The sequence below is a fragment of the Carcharodon carcharias genome, chromosome 11 (assembly GCF_017639515.1).
Source record: "Carcharodon carcharias isolate sCarCar2 chromosome 11, sCarCar2.pri, whole genome shotgun sequence".
NCBI lineage: Eukaryota > Metazoa > Chordata > Chondrichthyes > Lamniformes > Lamnidae > Carcharodon > Carcharodon carcharias.
In genome coordinates, this window is record NC_054477.1 from 161,433,785 (window position 1) to 161,455,185 (window position 21,401).

Here is a 21,401-nt window from a genome sequence, read left to right on the forward strand (position 1 = left end):
AGCAGCGGAGTTTTGGGCGATCTCAAGTTTACAGAGGATAGAATGTGAAAGGCCAATGAGGGGAGTGTTGGAACAGCCAAGTCTAGAGGTAACAAAAGCCTGGATGAGGGTTTCAGCCACAGATGAGCTGAGACTGAACAAAGTTGGGTGATGTTACAGAAGTGGGAACAGGTAGCCTTAGTGATGGTGCTACTATTTGGTCATAATAATGTTACTTTATTCCTCTGATGCTTCTAGACATGAATCAAGTGACAGAATGCAAATTGTGTTCATGCTACAAAACTGCCCACTCTATAGGTCGTAACAGAATACAATAATTTGTTCCCTTGTGATACACAAAAGGCTTTAATAATTTCTTTCATGTAGATTTGTCGATATTTGAGACAGATGGCAGCCAGTATAGGCTGCCTTTAGGGATGAAATTTTGTTGAACGCAAAATGAATATGACTGAAAAGTTATACCATTTAAAGCACTCTTGAATTGGTAAAAATTACTTAATTGTGCACTGCAGGTTTAGGCTAATTGTAATCCCAGCAGTTGAGTGCAAATCAGTAAGTGCCCATAAAATTGTATTTATTTAGTTTTAAACATTACAAAGAATTAGAGGGATTAATTACACGCAGAAAATCACATTTGTTACAGAGCTATTTTTAGGTTTTTTTAATTACTCTGTGCAAGTTGAAAATCTTCCATTGTTGACATTAATCCTGTATAACGTTCACTCTTTCTGATTATGGATCCAGTAATTAGGATTGCTGCCAACTCAATTTGTAAACTTTGCACGCTTGCGGGAAAAGATTCAGAGTCATGCAGCAATAGTTGAGTATCGCAGATAGATCATGTAACAAATTAGCTTTGTAGGCAGCAAAGTCTTTTGCTTATGTTTAAAACATAATGAGTGTGTCTTTAGACCATTCTAGATATCATTATGTAGATTATGCTCATGAATGTCACACACAGACAGTGGCTTGGAGCATCATTCACTGAAGAAAAACTATGGAGTTGCATCGAATTAAATAAAATTCTTTACAGTCATAGTCAAGATACCTTTCAGCAGTGTTAGAACTGGCCATCCTGAAATTTAAGAGAATAAGAGGGTATTATGAATTGGAAAATCGACTAGCTTTATCAGCAAATAACTCAATTCAGTGTCTCCAGAAAGGTACTGAATTCTATCTTGAACCTCTTTATATTGTCAAAGGTTTCATTTTGCACATTACATTCCCATCTCCAATCAACACTGCTGTTCTCGCTGTTTAAGTTCCTCCTAGGCTTTATTCCTGTCTATTATCTCCCTAGCTGCCTTCATCCCTACACCACTCTTGTTCCTCTGCCCTCCTACATCAGCTTCTGGTGGGAAAAATGCTATAGAATGTTAATAAAAGCGTATGTTATCATTCAATAGACATACCAACTCCCAGGAGCAAACTTTAGGAGAATGAATACAGGCTTGCATCAACTTTATTAACGTGAACAACAGTGTTTATCATCTTAGTGCATAATTAGTGCAATCAGTGGTTCCAAAACTCAGGGTAAAGTGGGCCCCTCATATTCTCTATTTGTATCATGTTTTTAGATAAAATATGAGACGAGGATTAATATAATGTTATATTTGACTTTGACTTGTTCACCATACTGTGAGTTTAAGTAGGTAAATTAGCCAATTACAGTTGTGTGTTGTTTTGTATTTCTAACCAGAGTCTGTACCGTAGGCAAAAGAGGTTTCCTTTCATGTTGTTTTGGAAAGTTGTTGTGATGTGGACAGGAAGCCAGGCTGTGTGTGGAGGCACATGTTGATCAGTGCAAATGGCCTCAAGATGGTGAGGCCGGGTTCACGTGATATGGCCCGAACTCCCTCTGGCATCCACGGTGGGAAACACTTCCCGACCCTACCCCCACCAGGGGACTTAGTCCTAGAATGGAAAATTCCACCCAGAGTTTGCAATTATATAGCGCCTTTCAAAACCTCAGGCGGTCCCAAAGTGCTTAACAGCCAATGGAGTCTTTTTTTTAATTATGCAGTCACTGTCGTAATGTCGGAAATGACGTAGCCAGTTTCACGCACAGCAAGCTCTCGCAAACAGCAATGTGATAATGACCAGATAACAACCTGTTTTTTGTGATGTTGACTCAGGGCTAAATATTGGCCAGGGCACCGAGGAAGACTCTCCTACTCTGCATCAAAATACTGTCCCGGGATCCTTCATTCATTCTGAAAGGATGGTGGAAGCTGTTTCAGCAGTAATTTTCATTAATTATTTTGGTAAATACTTGAAAAGGAAACATTTGCAGGGTTACGGGTAAAGGGCTGGGAGAGTGGGACCAATTAGATATCTCTTTCAAAGAGCTGGCACTGGCACGATGGGCTGAATGGTCTCCTTCTGTGCTGTATGATTTCACGGTTCAATGCGTCTTGTGCATTTTACTGTAGCCACAATATTTCATTTTTAGTGGATTTGCAAATCTGCAGAAAGAGTTAGGAAATACAAGAAACTGCAAAGTGAATCACCAGTTGCTGCTTTGGGAATTGGATACCTTTGTTGCTCCATCATGTGTCACCATTTATTTATTTAATTATTTGTTTTTGAGCATTCAGACACACTGACACTGCTGCACAAAGGGCATTCAGACACCAAAGAGAGAGTGAGGACACAGGGTGCATGTTGTTTATTACATTAGACAGTCTTTCAACTTTCAGAGCTGAGATCTTTATTTAAACAATGTTTCACGGGAGCCCCTTTGTAAAAGCTGTCAGAAAGACAATGTTTAGTGTAAAAGTTAGCAGTAACTGTGCTCTTTTCCTCCATCACTTTGATGATTCCTGGACAGACAGTTGTACACACAGCAGCATTACTACAACCTGGATCTTGTTAAGAGAAGTTTCACAAATCAAATCCTGTCATCAAGCCCATGCAAGTTTCTACGGGTAAATTTTGTCAAATACCTTACATGTACAGTGCCTAATTACTGGTGCGAGCAGGTAGCACAAAAAGTGCTAGAAATGTGCAGTTTTATGTATTATGTATACAGTATAAGAAAATCAAATCATACACCAGTCCGCAATTCATAACCTCGAGTATAAAAGATTAAGGGACGATCTAATCGAGGTGTTTGAAATGATTAAAGCAGTTGATAGGGTTGATGGAGAGAAACTACATCCTCTGATGCGAGAGAGACCAGAACAAGCGGATTTAAAATTCAAACCAGGCCGCTCAGGGGTGATGTCAGGAAGCATATCTTCACGCAAAGGGGAATGGAAATCTGGAACTCTCTCCCCACAAGATGCTGTTGAGGCTGGGGGGGGGGGGTCAACTGGAAATTTCAAAACTTTTTTTTTAATTAATTCATTGGATGGCTAGGCCAGCATTTTTTGCCCATCCCTAATTACCCTTGTTCAGAGGGCATTTAAGAGTGAACAACATTCCTGTAGGTCTGGAGTCACATGGAGGGCAGACCAGGTAAGATTTCCTTCTCTAAAGGACATTAATGAACCGGACATGTTTTAACAACAATCAGTAATGGTTTCATGGCCATCATCAGACTTCTAATTCCAGATTTTTACTGGATTCAAATTTCACCCTCTGCCATGGTGGGATTTGAACCCAGGTCCCCAGAGCATTACCCTGGGTCTCTGGAATACGAGTCTAGAGATAAAGCACAATTCCACCACCTTCCCCGTAACTTAGATTGATAGAGTTTTGTAGAGTTGGGTAAGGGGATTAAGGATCATGGAACCAAGGCAGGAAGGTAGATGAAGTTAAGATACAGATCTAACTGAATGGTGGAACAGACTCAAGGGGCTGAATGAGCTACTCCTGTTCTTGTGTAGTTCCTCCTGTTCAGGTCTATTTTCTTTAATTGTACATTCCTATGTTCATGTTTACAGTCATAGCTTCCTACTTAAACTTTTCACTCCATAATTACAAGATTCTGTCACTACCTAATTACATCATAGGACCCCGATTGACATTTACAGATACACAAACCTATCCTGAAGGAAAAGCATCCACTGGCCCTTCAAGTCTGTCCCACACCTCATGATGGACACAGCAATGTGACTGGACACATCCTCCTCCCTTTCCCCCTCGCCACACTCAGCCCAACCCCCTTCCCACAGCCTGGGATAGGGGAAAAAAGAGAAAGAGGCCATAGGACAAAAAACAACGCTGGAAAATTCCTCTCTCACTCTTTCAGGCAATAGAAACCAGTCCATGAGGCAGCACAGGCCAAGTGTTATTTCCGAATCTATTTACTTTGAAGAGGTTGCGATCTCTGTCCCAGTCAGGGACCAGATCAGCTCCTTCTTGGAGGTGATGTAGAGAGTCAGCACCCTCCACACTAGGATGAGGAATCCACCCTAATTTAAATCAATGCGTTTTTTGCCACAGTCAGTTTGTGAGTTAAAATTGCAGTCAATGGGTTTCTACCAGGGATAGCGTCGTACTCGTCGATTTGCACGGTTTTAACTTGGCACAATTAGAAGGAAAAGTGGAAGTGCCTTAAAATGCACCAAGGGATACAAAAAAAGTAGCCAAAGACACCAATGCTAACAACAAAAGGTTTTATAGAAATATTAAGGGAAAAAGGGTGATGACAGGGAATTTGATCCCATTTAAGTCAGATGCAGGGAGACTATAACAGATAGTGAGGAAATGGCAGACTTGTTAAAGGAAGGCGTTGTACCTGTGTCACAGTGGAGGATGAGGATGAAATATCACCCTAACAGGGAAACCTAAAACTAAGTCAATGTGAGGAACTTAGTGCAGTCAATATAAATTATCGAGAAAATAATGGGACTTAACATAGACAAATTTCCTGGCCAGGGTCAAAAGGAAGAGGTGGGGAAATTGCAGGTCCCTTAATCATCATTTTCCAAAAATCTCTGGATTCAGAAATTGTGCCATTGGATTGAAAAATTGTAAATGTCATTCTATTATTTAAGAAGGGAGGGAGAGAAGACCAGGTACCTACAGACCTGTCAGTTTATCATCAGTTGTGAGGAAGTGATGGTTAATCAATACGGAGACAGTGATAGGCCGGTGTGGAAAGTTAACCAGGGCAGCTGCAGAAATCCCATGGCTGACCCCATTGACAAGTGAATCTGCTGGTCTTATACGGCTTTGCTTAATATCAATTTGAACTTTTATTTGTTAAACATGGTAATACGATACTTAAAACACGACGTCTTAAAATAATTAATCCGCATCTATTTAGCGTTTAGTTGTGTGGAAAGGAAATGGCTCAAACAGATGGTTTTTTGAGTGGGTGAATGAATAAGTGAGGTGGTTGGAGATGATAAGAGTGTTGAAGTTAGAAAAAGCAATTTGGGAACAGCTTTGAAATGAAACATTGCACGACAGGATGTGACAGGCAGACTTGAAAGTGGACAGATTCCAAAGAATGAAGAATAAGCAAAATCCACGGTGACTGGATTCAGATAGTTGACCATCAAATAACTGCAGGAAGAAGGTGATTGGGCTACTGGTACTTACTGAAAGAAATGGCACAGCTGCAAAGTGTTCATTTTCCCTCCACAGTGTGATAATGCTTATGTAAAGCCTGGTGTGGGGACGAGGGTTGGGGGGGGGAGTGGTCAGCCAGTTGGACTCTTGAAATGGAAAAAATCACAACATCCAACAAGTATTTACAGGTCAGAAACAGGCCATTCAGTCTATCTGGTTGATTCCTATGTGTATGAGCCTCTTCTCATACCTATTTCACATCTCCTTATCAACATATCCATCTATTCCTTTCTCCCTCATGTGTTTATCCAGCTTCCTCCTTAAATGTATCTGTACTATTCACCTCAACCACTCCCTGTGGTAGTGAGTTCCACATTCTCATATCTCTCTGAGTTAAGACATTTCTCCTGAATTCCTGATTGGATTTATTAGTGACTATTATGTCTTGATGTCTCCCTAGTTCTGGTCTCCCCACAAGTGGAAACATCTTCTCTATGTCTACCTTATTGAACACCTTTCATAGTATTCAAGACCTCTATCAGGTCAGCCTTCTCTTTTCCACAGAAGAGTCCCAACCCGTTCAATCTATCCTGATGGTGATAACGAGGCAGTTTTGTTGTCATCCTTGGAAATCTTTCTTGCACCTTATTCACTGCCTCTATATTCTTTTATAATATGAACACCAGAACTGTACATGGTGCTCCAAGTATGGCTGCACCAAGATTATTCTGGTAATAGTTGCCCCTGAGGGGAATGTAGTGCAGTGTCCTCATATTGCAATGATGAATGTTGGGTGTTTTACCGGTATACATGAAGTGTCTCTAAATAAAGGCTGCATTGATTTTTTTCAACTGCATGTACATGTCGTCGTGTTTGTACTTTAATTATATTTAAAGATTATCCAACAGGAAGCTAATGGATTCATCAGAGACAGGGGGCTGGATTTTCATGGTGGTCATGATCTGGTGTGGGCGGAAGTTAAAAGTCATGATCCCGAGAGTTGTCTTGGGGTTCCAATGCCTCCAGGGCAGTTGGAATTTTGAAAGGGGCGGCAGGGAGTTAGGGAGAGGGAGCAGGAAACCCACTTGTTGCCAATTAATGGCCTCTTGTGCTCATTAAAGAGCTCGTTAAGGGGCCTAGTGTTCAGCCTTGGAAATTTTCAACTATTTTTCAGGTCAGCTCAGTCGAGCACACATTATACAAGGCATTGGGAGAATCTAGAATTAGGGGTCACTGTTTAAAAATAAGGGGTCGCCCATTTAAGACAGAGGTGAAGAGAAATATTTTTCACTGAGAGTCTTGAGTCTTTGGAACTCTCTTCCTCAAAAGGCGATGGAAGCAGAGTCTTTGAATATTTTTAAGGCAGAGCTGGATAGATTCTTGATAAACAAGGGGCTGAAAGGTTATCACCGGTAGGTGGGAATGTGGCATTGAGGCCACAATCAGATCAGCCATGATTTTATTGAATGATGGAGCAGGCTCGAGGGGCATCTTCTGCTCCTAACTCGCATGTTCGTATGTTAGTGCAGCAGCTGCCGGGCTTGTCCTGGGATGCAAGTCATTTTCTCTGCAGTAGATTTGAAATGAAACACAAGAGGGCCAACTACTGCCAGCAGGAGCACTGCACCAATACTGTTGTCCATATGGCTCTGCTTCTGACCTCTTGGCTTTCCAAATACCTGTCTGCTCTAATCAGCAAAGCAGCGGCAAGCCACGCCATGCTCACCTCCCAGCCAATGAGGCCATTTAAATTTTAGCTTGTAGCGCTGCAATAGGAGGAGCAGGGGTGCAGCGCTGGGACCTGGAATTCTTCCAAGCGCTGGTTTTCTGACCCCAGGTTGAAAAGCCGGACCAGAATGACTTAGATAAGTAACAGCGGATCAAAGGCAATCAGCATAGATTTGTGAAGTGTTGGTCATGTCTGGCTAACCCTGTAGCCTTTTTCTTTTGCCAAGCTAGGTTAATAGCATGATGGATCGGGGAGTCAGTGGATGTTGTCTATACAAACTTGCAGAAGACACTTGATAAGGTTCCACGCAGATTATTAGTAAAAATTAAAAGCGACTGAATTAAAGTTAATCTTATTTATGGCATGGATTGGTTATTTGTTGGGAAGATAGGAAACAGAATGTGGATAAAGGGCCCATTCAATTAGTGACAGGATCATCATGGATCAGGACTGAGCTCACAGCTTTTCACCATTTGGATGAATGATTTGGATGGGAGTTGTATATCCACGTTTGCAGATGACAGAGTTAGTAGGCACAGTAAGATGTGTGGAACAGAGCAGAAAGTTACAAAGGAAAATGGATAGATGAAGTGAGTGAATAAAATTCTGGGAAATGGGGTTTGAGATGGAGAAACGTGAAGGCATTCATCACATCTGAGAAAGACAAATCAGAATATTTTCTTAATGTTGAGAGACTAAGACCTGTGGAGGGGCAAAGAGTTTTAGCTGTTCACGGACAACTAGAGGACAGAAACAAAAATTAATCAACAAAGTCAATGGGATATTAGCCTTTATCTCGAGGGGTTGGGATGCAAACAAGAGGAAGTGATGTTTGAGTTTTACAAAGCCCAAAGCCTGTCCACAGCCTAAAAGGCACAAGTCAGGAGTGTGATGGAATACTCCCCACACACCTGGATGAGTGCAGCTCCAATAACACTCAAGAAGCTTGACACCATCCAGGACAAAGCAGCCCCGTTTGATTGGCACCCCATCCACAAACATTCACTTCCTCCACCACCGACGCATAGTAGCAGCAGTGTGTACCATCTACAAGATGCACTGCAGGAACTCGCCAAGCCTCCTTAGACAGCACCTTCCAAATCCATGACCACTACCATCTAGAAGGACAAGGGTAGCAGATGCATTGGAACAGCACCACCTGCAAGTTACCTGCCAAGTCGTTTACCATCCTGACTTGGAAATATATCACCGTTCCTTCACTGTCGCTGAGTTAAAATCCTGGAACTCCTTTCCTAACAGTACTGTGGGTGTATCCACACCACATGGACTACAGCGGTTCAAGAAGGCAGCTGACCACCATCTTCTCAAGGGGTAGGAAGGTCCTTGGGTTTGGAAAGGGCGCGGAGTAGATTCATGATGCTCTGCGGTGGGTTTGGGACTGCCATTGTGGCCAGCGCATAAAATGATGTTTTTTGCACTTAGCGCAAACCTGGGGTAATTCTGCCCCATATTAGGGCAGATGGTGAGGAGATTTTGTGGCACAGTAGGTAGTGCACTTGCCTCTGAGCCAGAAGCTCCGGGTTCAAGAGACTCACCACGACCTGTTGGTCACAGAAGGAGCAGCCATCTCGCGTTTCAATAGGTTGATAATCAGCCTGCTCATCCTCCCAGCATTTCCCCACTATCTCCAAACGGGGAAAAAAGTATGTGTGACTTTATGAAACAAAGAGAAAAGGTGGCTAAAAGCTTTGTTAGAGAGGGAGGTTTTAAGGAGCGACTTAAAGGAGGAAAATGAGGTGGAGAGGTTTAGGGAGGGAATTCTAGAATTTAGGGCTCAGACAGCTGAAGGCACAGCCACTAATGATGCAGCCAGCATGATCAGAGATACTTAAGAAACCAAAATTGAAGGAGCACAGGTATCTTGGAGAGTTGTGAGGCTGGAGGAGATTCCAGAACTAGGGAGGGTTGAGGCCATGGAGTGATTTGAAAACAAGGATTAGAATTTTAAAGTCAAAATATTGTTTGACCGGGAACCAGTACAGGTCAGTGAACACAAGGGTGATAAGTGAATGGCATTTGATGTGAGTTAGGACAAGGGTAGTAGAGTTTTGGATGACCTCAAGTTTACGGAGGGTAGAATTCGGGAGGCTGCCAGGAGTGTGTTACAACAGTCAAAACAAGAGGTAATTCATTAATTCAATGGGAAGTAACCCTTTACTAACATGATCAATTTGGTTTTTGTGCTGTTAAAGGGATAGGCTAGATTAAGCACAGTTGCACATTAGCAGCAACGCAATTTATTATGGAATTTATGGTATTAAAGCAATAATTACTATAAATCAGCAAATCATCACATACCAGTTGCCAGCTGTGGCTCAGTGGGTAAAGACTTGAGCACAACATCCAGGGTGAAACCTCCAGTGCCTGTTAGAGATGCTGTCTTCCATACAAGGCTCTATCTGCCATATCTCAGGTGGATGTAAAAGATCTCATGGCCCTGTTTTGAAGAAGATCGAGGGGACCAATATTTATCCTTCAACTAACATCACTAAAAAACGTGATTATGCTCTTGTTTGTGGGAGCTTGCTGTGAGCAAATTGACTGCAGTGTTTCCTGCATTAGAACAGTGACTACACTTCAAAAGTATTTCGTTGGCTGTAAAATGCATTGGACAGATAATGGTGTGAAAGAAATGTAAAAATGTCCTTTTCTCCCTCTGAATCGCCAAGGAAAAATCTACTAATCGGAAAGGAAAAGAGAAGCCAATGCTTCAGGCTGAATCTCTGATCTGAGGGAGACATACTGCTAGAAACATTTTGACCGATCTTTCCCATCCCGAATTTTTGGCAAACTCTTTAGGCATTTCCAGCATTTTCTGCTTTTATTTTCTAGTTTCTAGCAATTGTAATTCCCCCTGTTTATCTCACTTACTTGAATGCTCAGGTTCTGACACTTCTGGCACTATCCCAGCGGGTTCCAGAGCCCTATATCTTCCTAGGAAGCAGCAATCATTAGTTATTTGCTTACTGAAGATCCAGGTTGTTAATTGTATCACACGATAGTTTGCATAATGTAGCCTTGCTGAGTCCTGCTTCACTTGATGCATTTCTTACGCAATTCAATACTTAAAGAAAAAAATGATTATGGAATGTGTTCATTTTTAAAGCATTGTAGTAGGCTGTTATTCAATTACATTGCCTCGTGATGGACCTGTTTAAGAATTTTGCATCATAATCGCTGATCTTCATTATCTGACTTAATGGCGCATCAGACAATGCTTTTGTGAAATCCCTTCATTATTTTGTAACCATTACTTGAACATTCTGTGATTAAAGGAGAAATGTTGTAATTAGACTTAGGGTGTTGGCCAAAAATATAGAATTCAATTCATTATGTCACTGAAACCAATGTAAATTGGAATAAAAACAGAAAGATTTTTGGCTACAGTCACTAGTCCAATCAGAGTCTGAAATGGGCTGATGCCTTGGCAGGTGACTCTTATCACTTACACAGAGCTTTGGTCAGACCCTGTCTGGGTTCAGTTCTGGGTTCTGCACCTCAGGAAGGGTATATTGGTCTTGGAAGGGGGTGCAGCAACGATTGACCAGAATGATCCTGGGCCAAAAAGGGTTAAATTAGGTACATAGACTAAGCTTGTACCTCCATGAGCAAGGAAGATTAAGGAGTGATCTAACTGTGGTGTTGAAGATGATTGAAGGAATTGATGGGGTCAATTGAGAGAAATTACTTCCTCTGGTGGTAGGGGTGGAGGGAGTCCAGAACAAGGGGGCAGAACCTTAAAATTCGATCCAGGCTGTTCAGGGGTGATGTCAGGAAGCACTTCTTCACACAATGGGGAATGGAAATCTGGAACTCTCTCTCCCCTCCCCCCAAAACGTTGTTGAGTCTGGGGGGTCAATTGACAATACTGATATCAATTGAATTTTAATATAAACAGAAAACGCTGGAAATACTCAGCAGGTCTGGCAGCATCTGTGGAGAGAGAAACAGAGTTAGTATCCCAGGCCTGTGACTTTTCATCAGAACTATAGATTTTTGGTGGGTAAGGGGATTAAGGGTTGCAGAACAAAGGCGGGTAGATGGAGTTAACATGCAGATCAGCCATGATCCAATTGATTGGTAGAACAGGCTTGAGGGACTGAATGACCTCCTCCTTTCCCATTATTCCCAGGGGATGTTAGAACACTGTAGACATACTTGAATGAACACTGTTGGGACAATCGTTGCTTTTTTTGTTCTTTCATGGGATGTGGGCTTCGCTGGCTGGGCCAGCATTTATTGCCCATCCCTAGTTGCCCTTGAGAAGGTCGTGGTGAGCTGCCTTCTTGAACCGCTGCAGTCCATGTGGTATAGGTACACCCATAGTGCTGTTAGGGAGGGAGTTCCAGGATTTTGACCCAGCGACAGTGAAGGCCTTGTAACTGGTATAATTTCGTGAGAATGGTTACATTCGTTTTAGCAGAGGTGTGAAACCTGTTTACTTTTAAGCACGGAAAGAAATTTCAGAGAAACAACTTAATCATTTTTACATGAATATCCCTTAACATATCCCAAGTTCATGCAGCATGATTTAGCTAACTATTTCTGAACTATTAGAAACAGTTTGTGAACTTTTCATTTAAAATGGCTCATCACATGGGGAAAGTTTATTATCTGTTTGTTTCTTTGATGCTCCAACTAGGTCATGGGAAATGCGATTGTGGGAAATGCATCTGTGACCGTGGCTGGTCTGGGAATGCTTGTCACTATCCCAAGACTTGCAAAATTCCCAGGAAGAAGAGCAATGATATGTGTCGCAGTTCAGAGGGTCTGATATGCTCTAGGGCAGGTGAGAACTTTTCATTATTCTATATTTTAATCAAAAGTGCTTTCACTTGCTTGAAATATGCAAAAAAAAATTGGATGCCATTAAAATAGATACCTCCAGAGAAGCAATGATGCCCCCTCCTTCACCTTTACAAAATACTTGTATGTCTTCTGGCATAAGTGGCTATTTTAATCAGTTTGCTCCAGACAGCTATATTGAAAGCTAATAAGCATCTGTTGTGTCACCCTTACTTCCTGTCACTCTTACTTCCTGTCACTCTTACTTCCTGTCACACTTACTTCCTGTCACTCTTACTTCCTGTCACACTTGCTTCTGTCACAGTTATTTCCTGTCACCCTTACTTCCTGTCGCAGTTGTTACACACTCATTGTTATTTTTAGTCACATACTTCCCGTCACATTTACTTGTCACACTTACTTCCTGTCATATCACACATAGTATATCCTCTTACTCACCATAAGCAGCCTGTGGGCAGATATACCAGTAATGCTTCAGCTGGTTTGTGTACTGCATACACTTCCTGCAAGTGTCTCTTTCCCTTTCTGTAATTCCAGCCCTGCCACTCTCTCCATCGCTCTTTGTTGGTGAAGTCCTTATTGTTATAAAACAGCTTACTCACTGATTCACTGTAACTGCTAGTTAGCCTAACAATGCTATCACACTTCGCAAAGGGTTAACTGTTAATCTGTGTAAATGCAACAACAACCTATATTTATAGAGCGCCTTAACATAATAAAACATCCCAAAGTGCTTTATAGGAGGGTTATATAGCAAGGTTTGATATGGAGCCACATACGGAGATATTGGGTCATAACATCTGAGCACCCCAGTGCCAGATTTGGGGGGTACACCGCAGATACGCTGGGGAATCCCCCTCGGACGTTCCCAGGTGAGAGTTTACATGGCAATTGCCAACAAGCACAAACTTCCTCTGGACATTTGCCCTGCACTGGGAACCATCCGATTTAAATACGATTTAAGTCGCAATCATCAGATGGTTCCAACTGGGTCACACCAATAGTTACTCAGAAAAAGTTAGAAGGATTAAAACCTCTTCTAACTTCTGGGTAATTGTTGTAAAGCCCCAGACCCACCCGATGGGACACCCCCAACATCCCCGATGCCCCCCTCCACTGGACTCCCCACACAAACAATCCCACAGTACACCCCCAAACCCACCAACACCCACCCCCAAACTCCCCAACACCCACCCCCAACCCCACCCCCGAGCTCCGCAACACCCACCCCCAACCCCACCCACAACCCCACCAACACCCATCCCCAACCCCACCCCCGAACGCCCCAAAACCCAGCCCCAACCCCACCCCCGAGCTCCCCAACACCCACCCCCAACACCACCCCCGAGCTCCCCAACACCCACCCCCAACCCCACCAACACCCACCCCCGAACACCCCAATACCCACCCCCAACCCCACCCCCGAACTCCCCAAAACCCAGCCCCAACCCCACCAACACCCACCCCCGAACTCCCCAATACCCACCCCCAACCCCACCCCCGAACTCCCCAACACCCACCCCCGAACTCCCCAATACCCACCCCCAACCCCACCCCCGAACTCCCCAACACCCACCCCCAACCCCACCAACATCCACCCCCAACCCGACCAACACCCACCCCCGACCCCACCAACACCCACCCCCGAACTCCCCAACACCCACCCCCAACACCCACCCCCGAACTCCCCAACACCCACCCCCAACCCCACCAACACCCACCCCCGAACTCCCCAACATCCACTCCCGAACTCCCCAACAGCCACCCCTAACCCCACTCCCGAACACCCCAACACCCACCCCCGACCCCACCAACACCCACCCACGAACTCCCCAACACCCACCCCCAACACCCACCCCCGAACTCCCCAACACCCACCCCCAACCCCACCAACCCCACCCCCAACCCCACCCCCGAACTCCCCAACACCCACCCCCAACCCCACCAACACCCACCCCCGAACTCCCCAACACCCACCCCGAGCCCCACCAACACCCACCCCCGAACTCCCCAACACCCACCCCAACCCCACCAACCCCACCCCCGATCCCACCCCCGAACTCCCCAACACCCATCCCGACCTCCAAACCCCAGAGGTTCCCACTCCCCCAAACTCTGACTCCCCACCCTGATGTTCGAGCACCCTCCCCACCTCCCAACATTCAATCCCACTTTCATGACCTCAGACCCCCACCCTGCGCTCTGACCCCACCCGCCCCATGACCTCCAACCCACTACCCCCCCGACGCCCCCTAGACCCCACTTTCCCCTATAACACCGCCCTCCAACCCCTGGAAACATCCCCCCACCCCCCCCCAACCCCTGAAGACCCCCCACTGCACCCTCCATGGACACTTCCCCAGCTCCCCCCCCCAGACCTCCCCAAAAGCTAAAACCTTGTTTGATAATGTTATTTACCCTCTCCTAGTCTTCCAACCTATCACAGACCCTCCCTTTTATTCCGTTCCCCCACTCCCCACCGCTGCCCACCCTCCCCCCCCCGCCCCCACCACACGCCCCCCCCACCCCAGCCCCCGCCCCAGCCCCCGCTGAAAGTCAATGGGATTTTGGCTGAGCCGGCGAATCAGTTGCAGTGGATCCCATCACGTTGGGGCCCGAAAACCCCGGCCTCTGTTTCTCTCTCCAGAGAGGCTGCCAGACCGGCTGAGTAATTCCAGCATTCTCAGCTCCTCACCCCATACAAACATGAGCTGCTTTAGCCAGGCCCAACGTGTAAGGTGAAATATTCCGCTTTCATTTAAACCGCACGCCGCTCGACTCCAGGAGTTGCTGCACGGACTGGAGAGCTGCTGGTCAATCAGATTGGTCTCTAAGACGGGACTTCCTCTCAGGTGAGGGGGCGGAAAGTACCCCCCCTGCACCCCCACTGACAATCGTTCAAGCGTGAGATGGCTGCGGGGCAGACAGTGTTAGGTGGGATGTGTTCCCCTGTCCGCTCTTCGGATGACCACTGCCATTCCTTACACGTACTGGGAGCCCGCCTTCTCTGTCAAAAAATGAATCTATCACAGAAGAGAGCAGGACTTGCCGTGTGATATGTCGATGGGGTGAGATGAAACTCGTGAGGGGCATGAACACCAGCATTGGGCTGAAGAGACTGTTTCTGTGCTCCAAAGCTATGTGTTTCCCTCTCTTGTTGTCAAATGATGGTTACTTTCATTTGTTCAACCATTTTCAGTTGATTGTGCATCCGCAGTAAGATTGATAATCGTTTTGACATTTATATCAGTGCTGTGATTTGTTAATTGCTTGGAGAGATATTAAACGGATTATTATTGAGGGTGCATTATGATTCTCTGCTAGCTTTTTGGTCCCACAAATGAAATTGCAACCTTAGGACTTACATCTTTCAAAGCTCCAGGTTTCTACATTTATAATAGATGAGACCTCTCCCATTTTTCTTTTGAAGGGTAACATCAGGCTCATGGCGACAGCTTTACTTAATGAATGGTGAACTATTTCCTCTCAATGAAATAATCTCCAAGTGCACTCAGTAATTGGGTAGAATTTTCTAGTGGATGACAGCCTATCCCATTCAGTATTTGCTCCATATTAATGCACTAGGAAGTGGTGTTGCAACATAACATACTGCGTTGAGGAAATCATACAACAGAATGATAGGATGCAGAAGGAGGCCATTCAGCACATCATGCCAGTGCTGGCTCTTTGAAAGAGCTAGCTAATTAGCCCCACTTGCCCATCTCTTCCCCCTTAACCCTGCAGTTTTTCTATCCGTTCCCCCTTTTGAAAGTTGCTAGTTCAAATGGCTGGATGACTAGAATAACACCAGCAATGTGGCTCTCAATGACAAACCAACAGCCAAAAAAAACAGCTGAGGAAACGGCTGAAGATGAAGCATTGGCAGACAATGAGCCGAGGACCTGCCTTTGAGCAGGGCACACATGAATGAATTGGAGCATTGCAGAGGGAAGAGGGACTCTGCTGTTCAGGGCTCAAACATGAAAAGGGGATTTATTGAATAACTAGCAAGCCCGATTAACATTAATTGGTCTGTATGAGGTGGATAAAAAAATAAATCCGCAGTTTTAAGATTTTGCAGATACTGGCACCGAACTTAAAGTTCAGAAATAGCCCATTTGGCCCAACATGCTCCACATGTGCCTCCTCTGACCTGACTTCATCTCACTCTATCAATATACCCTTCTATTCCTTTCTCACTCATGTGCTTGTCCAGCTTTTACAATTAAATGTATCTATGCTATTCGCCTCAACCATCCCTGTGGTAGTGCGCTCCACATTCTCACCACTCTTTGGGTAAGTGCCTCCTAAATTCATTGTTGGATTTATTAGTGTTAGTTTTAAAGAAAGAGCTAGAGAGCTGGAGACGATGCAATCAATCTTTATTGCAGCACAGAGAGGGAGAGAGGAGGATGTGCTTGCAGAATTGTGTTAGAATTGTGAATGTATTTTATAATTGAATCAAGTTTGATTTATTTATCTATTTTATGAAGCAATAGGCAATGGAATTCACACGAGCAATGTCAACAACTGCCAAATACTAATTGGTCCTTAATTTTTACCCTTTCCAGGCACATGTCACTGTGGGAGGTGCATATGCAACAATCCTGGGAATGACAAACTGGTTTATGGAAAGTTTTGTGAATGTAACGACCAAGATTGCATTGATGATGAAACTGGAGAGATTTGTGGAGGTAAACGACAATACATTTAATTCTGACGTTACTTAACCAAAACTAAAATAGAATCTCCGATGGTGCTCTTCGTTCAACCTTTCTTGTGACATTATATTAAACTTGTTCCGGGTTTCCTGTTACGAGGTTTCTGAAGCAACCAGAAGTGCAAAAAGCTGAACGAGATTGAACTCACTGTGGATAAATTTATTGGGTTACTTTGTGGTCTGGAAGAAATCTTTTAAAAATTGTGATCCCCTACAAAACACCACAACACGTTAGATCCTGGCGAATTGAGAAGTTATATCGTGTAGGAATGGGCTATTCTTTCTGTCTAATTCTTTAACAACTGGTAACATTTTCCCAAAAGTTATCTTGTTCCTAAGATTATATAAACAGCTATGATATAATTCTTGTAAATGTTTCTCGATTTTCTTCCCTTGTTAATGTTTTGCTATAGTTAATAATAAGAATATATCTTAAAGATTCACGAAATTAAAGCAAAGCCCTACAAGATTTTTATTGAACCATATATATCTCCCACATTCTCCATGGCAAAGGGCACCTACTTATAGCATCACCCATCTCCCCCTCTCCTACCTTAAGCCCACCAATTGCTGAACCCATGGTCTTGGTCACTGCCAACCTGATAATTCCAATGCTCCCCTGGCAGGCCTCTCATCTCTTGCCCTCCACAAGCTTCACCTGATCCCAAATTCTGCTGCAGTATTCTATCCTGAACCTCTTACCTGTCAAACCTGATCTTAATGAGCTTGGACAGAAATGGAGTCGGAATGTTATTGCTCCAACTGTCGCTTGGGTATCAGTGTGGATCAGTGGGTAGTGCCCTCATCTGCTCCAGAGAATTTGACCAGAAAATCCAGGCTGACACTCCCAGTGCTCTGCTAAAGGAGTGCTGCAGTGTTGGTGGTGCTTTCTTTCAGATGGGATGATAAACCAACTGCCCTCTCGGGTGGACATTAAAGACCACATTACGCTTTTTTGAAGAAGAGCAGGGCAGTTCACCCTGAGATCCTGAATGATGTTTATCCCTCAATCAACGTCACAAAAACAGATGATCTGGTCATTCATTATATTGCTGTTTGTGGGAGCTTGCTGTGTGCAAATTGGCTGCTGTGTTTCCCCACATTTCAACAGTCACTATACTTACAAAACTACTTCATTGGCTGCAAAGTGCTTTGGAACTTTCTGAGATGTTGAAATGCACGAGAGCAATGTAAGATCTCTCTCTTCGTTCATACTGAGCTGCTGGTTACCGGTCCCCCCAATAGCTGAAATTTAAAATTTTCATCCCCATGTTTAAATCCTTCCATAGACTTTCACTGCAATCTTTTGCGGCCCCATAACTCACCCTAAATCATTTTAACTGCTACACAACAGACTTGTGAGAAAAGTTATTGCTCATGGTATAAAAGGGACAGCAACAACATGGATACAAAATTGGCTGAAAAATAGGAAGCAGAGAGTAGTGATCAATAGGCATTTTTTGACATGGAAGGTTTGTAGTGGAGTTCCCCAGGGATCGGTATTGGGGCCCTTGCTTTTCCTGATATATATATTAATGATCTAGATCTTGGTGTGCAGGGGACAATTTTAAAGTTTGCAGATGATGCAAAGCTTTGGGAGTGTTGTGAACTGCGAGGAGGACGGTGTGGAACTTCAAAAGGATATAGCCAAGTTGGTGGAGTGGGCAGATAGGTGGCAGATGAAGTTCAATGCGGAGAAGTGTGAGGTGATACATTTTGGTAGGAAGAACATGGACAGATAATATAAAATAAAGGGTAAAATTTTGAAAGGACTGCAGGAGCAGAAAGACCTGGTATATATGTGCATGGATCATTGAAGGTGGCAGGACAGGTAGAGAGAGCAGTTAATAAAGCATATAGTATCCTGGACTTTATTAATAAGGGCATAGAGTACAAGAGCAAGGAGGTTATGCTGAATTTATATAAGACTCTCTTTAGACCTCAGCTGGAATAGTGTACACAGTTCAAGGGAAGGATGTGAATACATTGGAGAGAGTGCAGAAGAGGTTTACAAGAATGGTTCCAGGGATGAGAAGCTTTAGCTGTGAGGATAGATTGGAGAGGTTGGGCCTGTTCCCTTGGAGAGGAGAAGGCTGAGAGGAGATTTGATAGAGATGTTCAAAATCATGAGGGGGCTGGACAGGGTAGATAGGGAGAAGCTGTTCCCGTTCATAAAGGGATCAAGAACGAGAAAGCAGAGGTTTAAAGTGATTTGCAAAAGAAGCAAGTGTGACATAAGAAAAAACTTTTTCACACAGTGGGTGGTTTGAGTCTGGAATGCACTGCCTGGAAGTGTGCTGGAGGCAGGTTCAATCGAGGCATTCAAGAGGGCACTAGATGATTATTTGATATGGGGAAAAGGCAGGGCAATGGCACTAGGTCATAATGCTCATTGGAGAGTCGGTGCAGACATAATGGGCCGAATGGCCTCCATCTGTGCCATTAAAATTCTGTGATCCTGTGAACTGCAGCCTCTGTGTAGTCATTTCTTCAGTCATGCACTGATGGCCATTCCTTTAGCTGTTTAGACCACGCACCTTGAGATCAATACCTAATCCCTCCGACTCTCCACTCCCCCCCACCATATTTTAAACCCTCCTGAAAATCCACCTCTTTGATCAAGCTTCTGGTTACCCTCCATGCCCTCTAAAGATTCATTTAAAGAAAATCTGTTGAACTTTTTAAATTAACCCGACCACCGGCTGTAATCAATATGCATCTCCTGGGAAAATTCCCTAGCGGAGGGAAACCTTACTAAGTACCAAGTACCCTTTCTTATGTATCCTTTAGGTCAGTGTCTTGATTCCTTCCTGTGAAACGCCGTGGGGCATTTTGCTGCAAAGGTGCTATATAAATGCAAGATGTTTTTGTTGCGTGACCTGCTAAAATCTTTTATTGAACAGGATATATTTTTCGAAACTCTTTAATGTTGTTGGGGTTCCAGGGAAAATGTTCTAAGGTCCTTCTGAATTATTGAAAATCCTTTCGGTGCGATGTGTGGAACAAGTATTTTATTCCATTTTTCTCCTGAGTAGATTCATCCTTCTCACCGGTCATCTAAACAGTTCACTTACTTCCGACAGTTTTCTGGCCATTTTAAGACTGAAGTAGGATTTTATCTTTAATTAAATCTTTTTTCTAACCGCTGCTGTGGAATAGTTGGATTGTGCGCGAGGAGATTTCTTGACATTAGAAACCCATGTTTGTGTGATAATTGGGAACTACCCTATAAGTCAAAGACAACAGCTGTCTGCAAATATGTCAAATTACTTTGAAATTAATCATAAAGAATAATTGCTAAAAAATCAATCCGTGAAATAAAAGTGTCAGCTAAATATTGTTGAAATATCCTTACATTTAATTTTGTCTCTTTACCCGGTATTTCTTGTGGTTTAAGGGCATGGAAAGTGTTACTGTGGTAACTGCTACTGTACGCCTGGTTGGCATGGCGATAAATGTGAATTCCAGTGTGACATTACCCAGTTGGAGAGCAAGAGAAAATGCATGTCACCAGAAGGCAAGATCTGCAGCAACCGAGGTGTGTCTTTCGAAACGGTTCAGATGCTAAAAAAATGTTAATGATAAAGATTGGAATTTAGACCAAATTACGTTACCCACTTCTACTCTGATTTCTCAGTTCTGTGTAATGAGGGCAGGAGCTAATGTGGCATAAATCAACCATTACCCTGTGCCCTTCTAAATTCACTCAACTCAGCAAAAGAATATTTCGAAACCCAGCAGAGCTGTTATTTTCTGATCTGTTGCTGTTTTGTTTCAAAAATGAAGAGGCTGATGGATATTCTGAATGCAAAGAACGAGAAAGCGACAGCGAGAAAGAGAGAGAGAGAGACAGAGAGAGAGAGAGAGAGAGTATCATTTCAGGAGCTGTTCTACTTGGCTACCCCAGAATGACAGTGAAAATTGAGAATGTTCCTTTGCTGGCTGCTACCCAAGAAAGTTTACACAGTGCATCTGAAACCCAAGGCTTGTGGCTTCCCCACACCCAAAGTCATCCCATAACACAAGAAGAATAGTCTCACACCTGGCCTGAGAATGTTTGTGTTAATTATTGGCAGGTTTAAAGCCTGTGTGAAATCACCTCATTGAGCCAGTGTATTATATGTATTGTATACTGACATTACTGTACTGGGAGTTTAAACTGCACCCTTGACGGCCAATTTTGCTTTGATGAAAGCAAACACAAGTGTCTCTCTTACCTGATACCATGCTAGACTAATGAGAACATTCTTCTTCATTAGTTAGGGAGTGCACTACCTGGTGTGAATATATCAATGTGAACATCTGCTTCTTACTCTCGTAGCTCTTGATTTCAAAAAGAAACTGCTTGACCAGGAATACTGGACCTGCTAAACAAATCAAAAGAAGTCATAAAACACTAGGTGCAGCAGTAGTGGATAGGATGAAGCTAGGGTGAGATGAAGTCAGGGTGGGACGAAGCTCTTGTGGGACATAGATATTAATATGACCCACGTTGGTTGGTGAAGCCAAAACCAAGACACAGAGCTTTTCTTTATTGAGAGAGTTTATTGACTTGTTCAGCCTCATAGCTCTCCTCCCACACAACCCAGTGCCCCAGCTATCCCCTATTTATATGTGCTCAAAGACAATTAATACACTGCTCTGAGAAAGGATAAAATGGAC

At 43.7% G+C, this 21,401-nt stretch overlaps 1 protein-coding gene across 1 annotated transcript in view; it reads left to right on the forward strand.

Annotated features, from left to right (window-relative positions):
* itgbl1 (integrin, beta-like 1) overlaps positions 1–21,401 on the forward strand; it is a 182,891-nt gene that overhangs the window by 72,236 nt on the left and 89,254 nt on the right. The window contains exons 3-5 of the mRNA XM_041198860.1: positions 11,856–12,002; positions 16,591–16,713; positions 20,137–20,277. Of these exons, the coding sequence (XP_041054794.1) occupies positions 11,856–12,002; positions 16,591–16,713; positions 20,137–20,277 (411 nt within the window). The remainder of the gene's footprint in view (positions 1–11,855; positions 12,003–16,590; positions 16,714–20,136; positions 20,278–21,401) is intronic.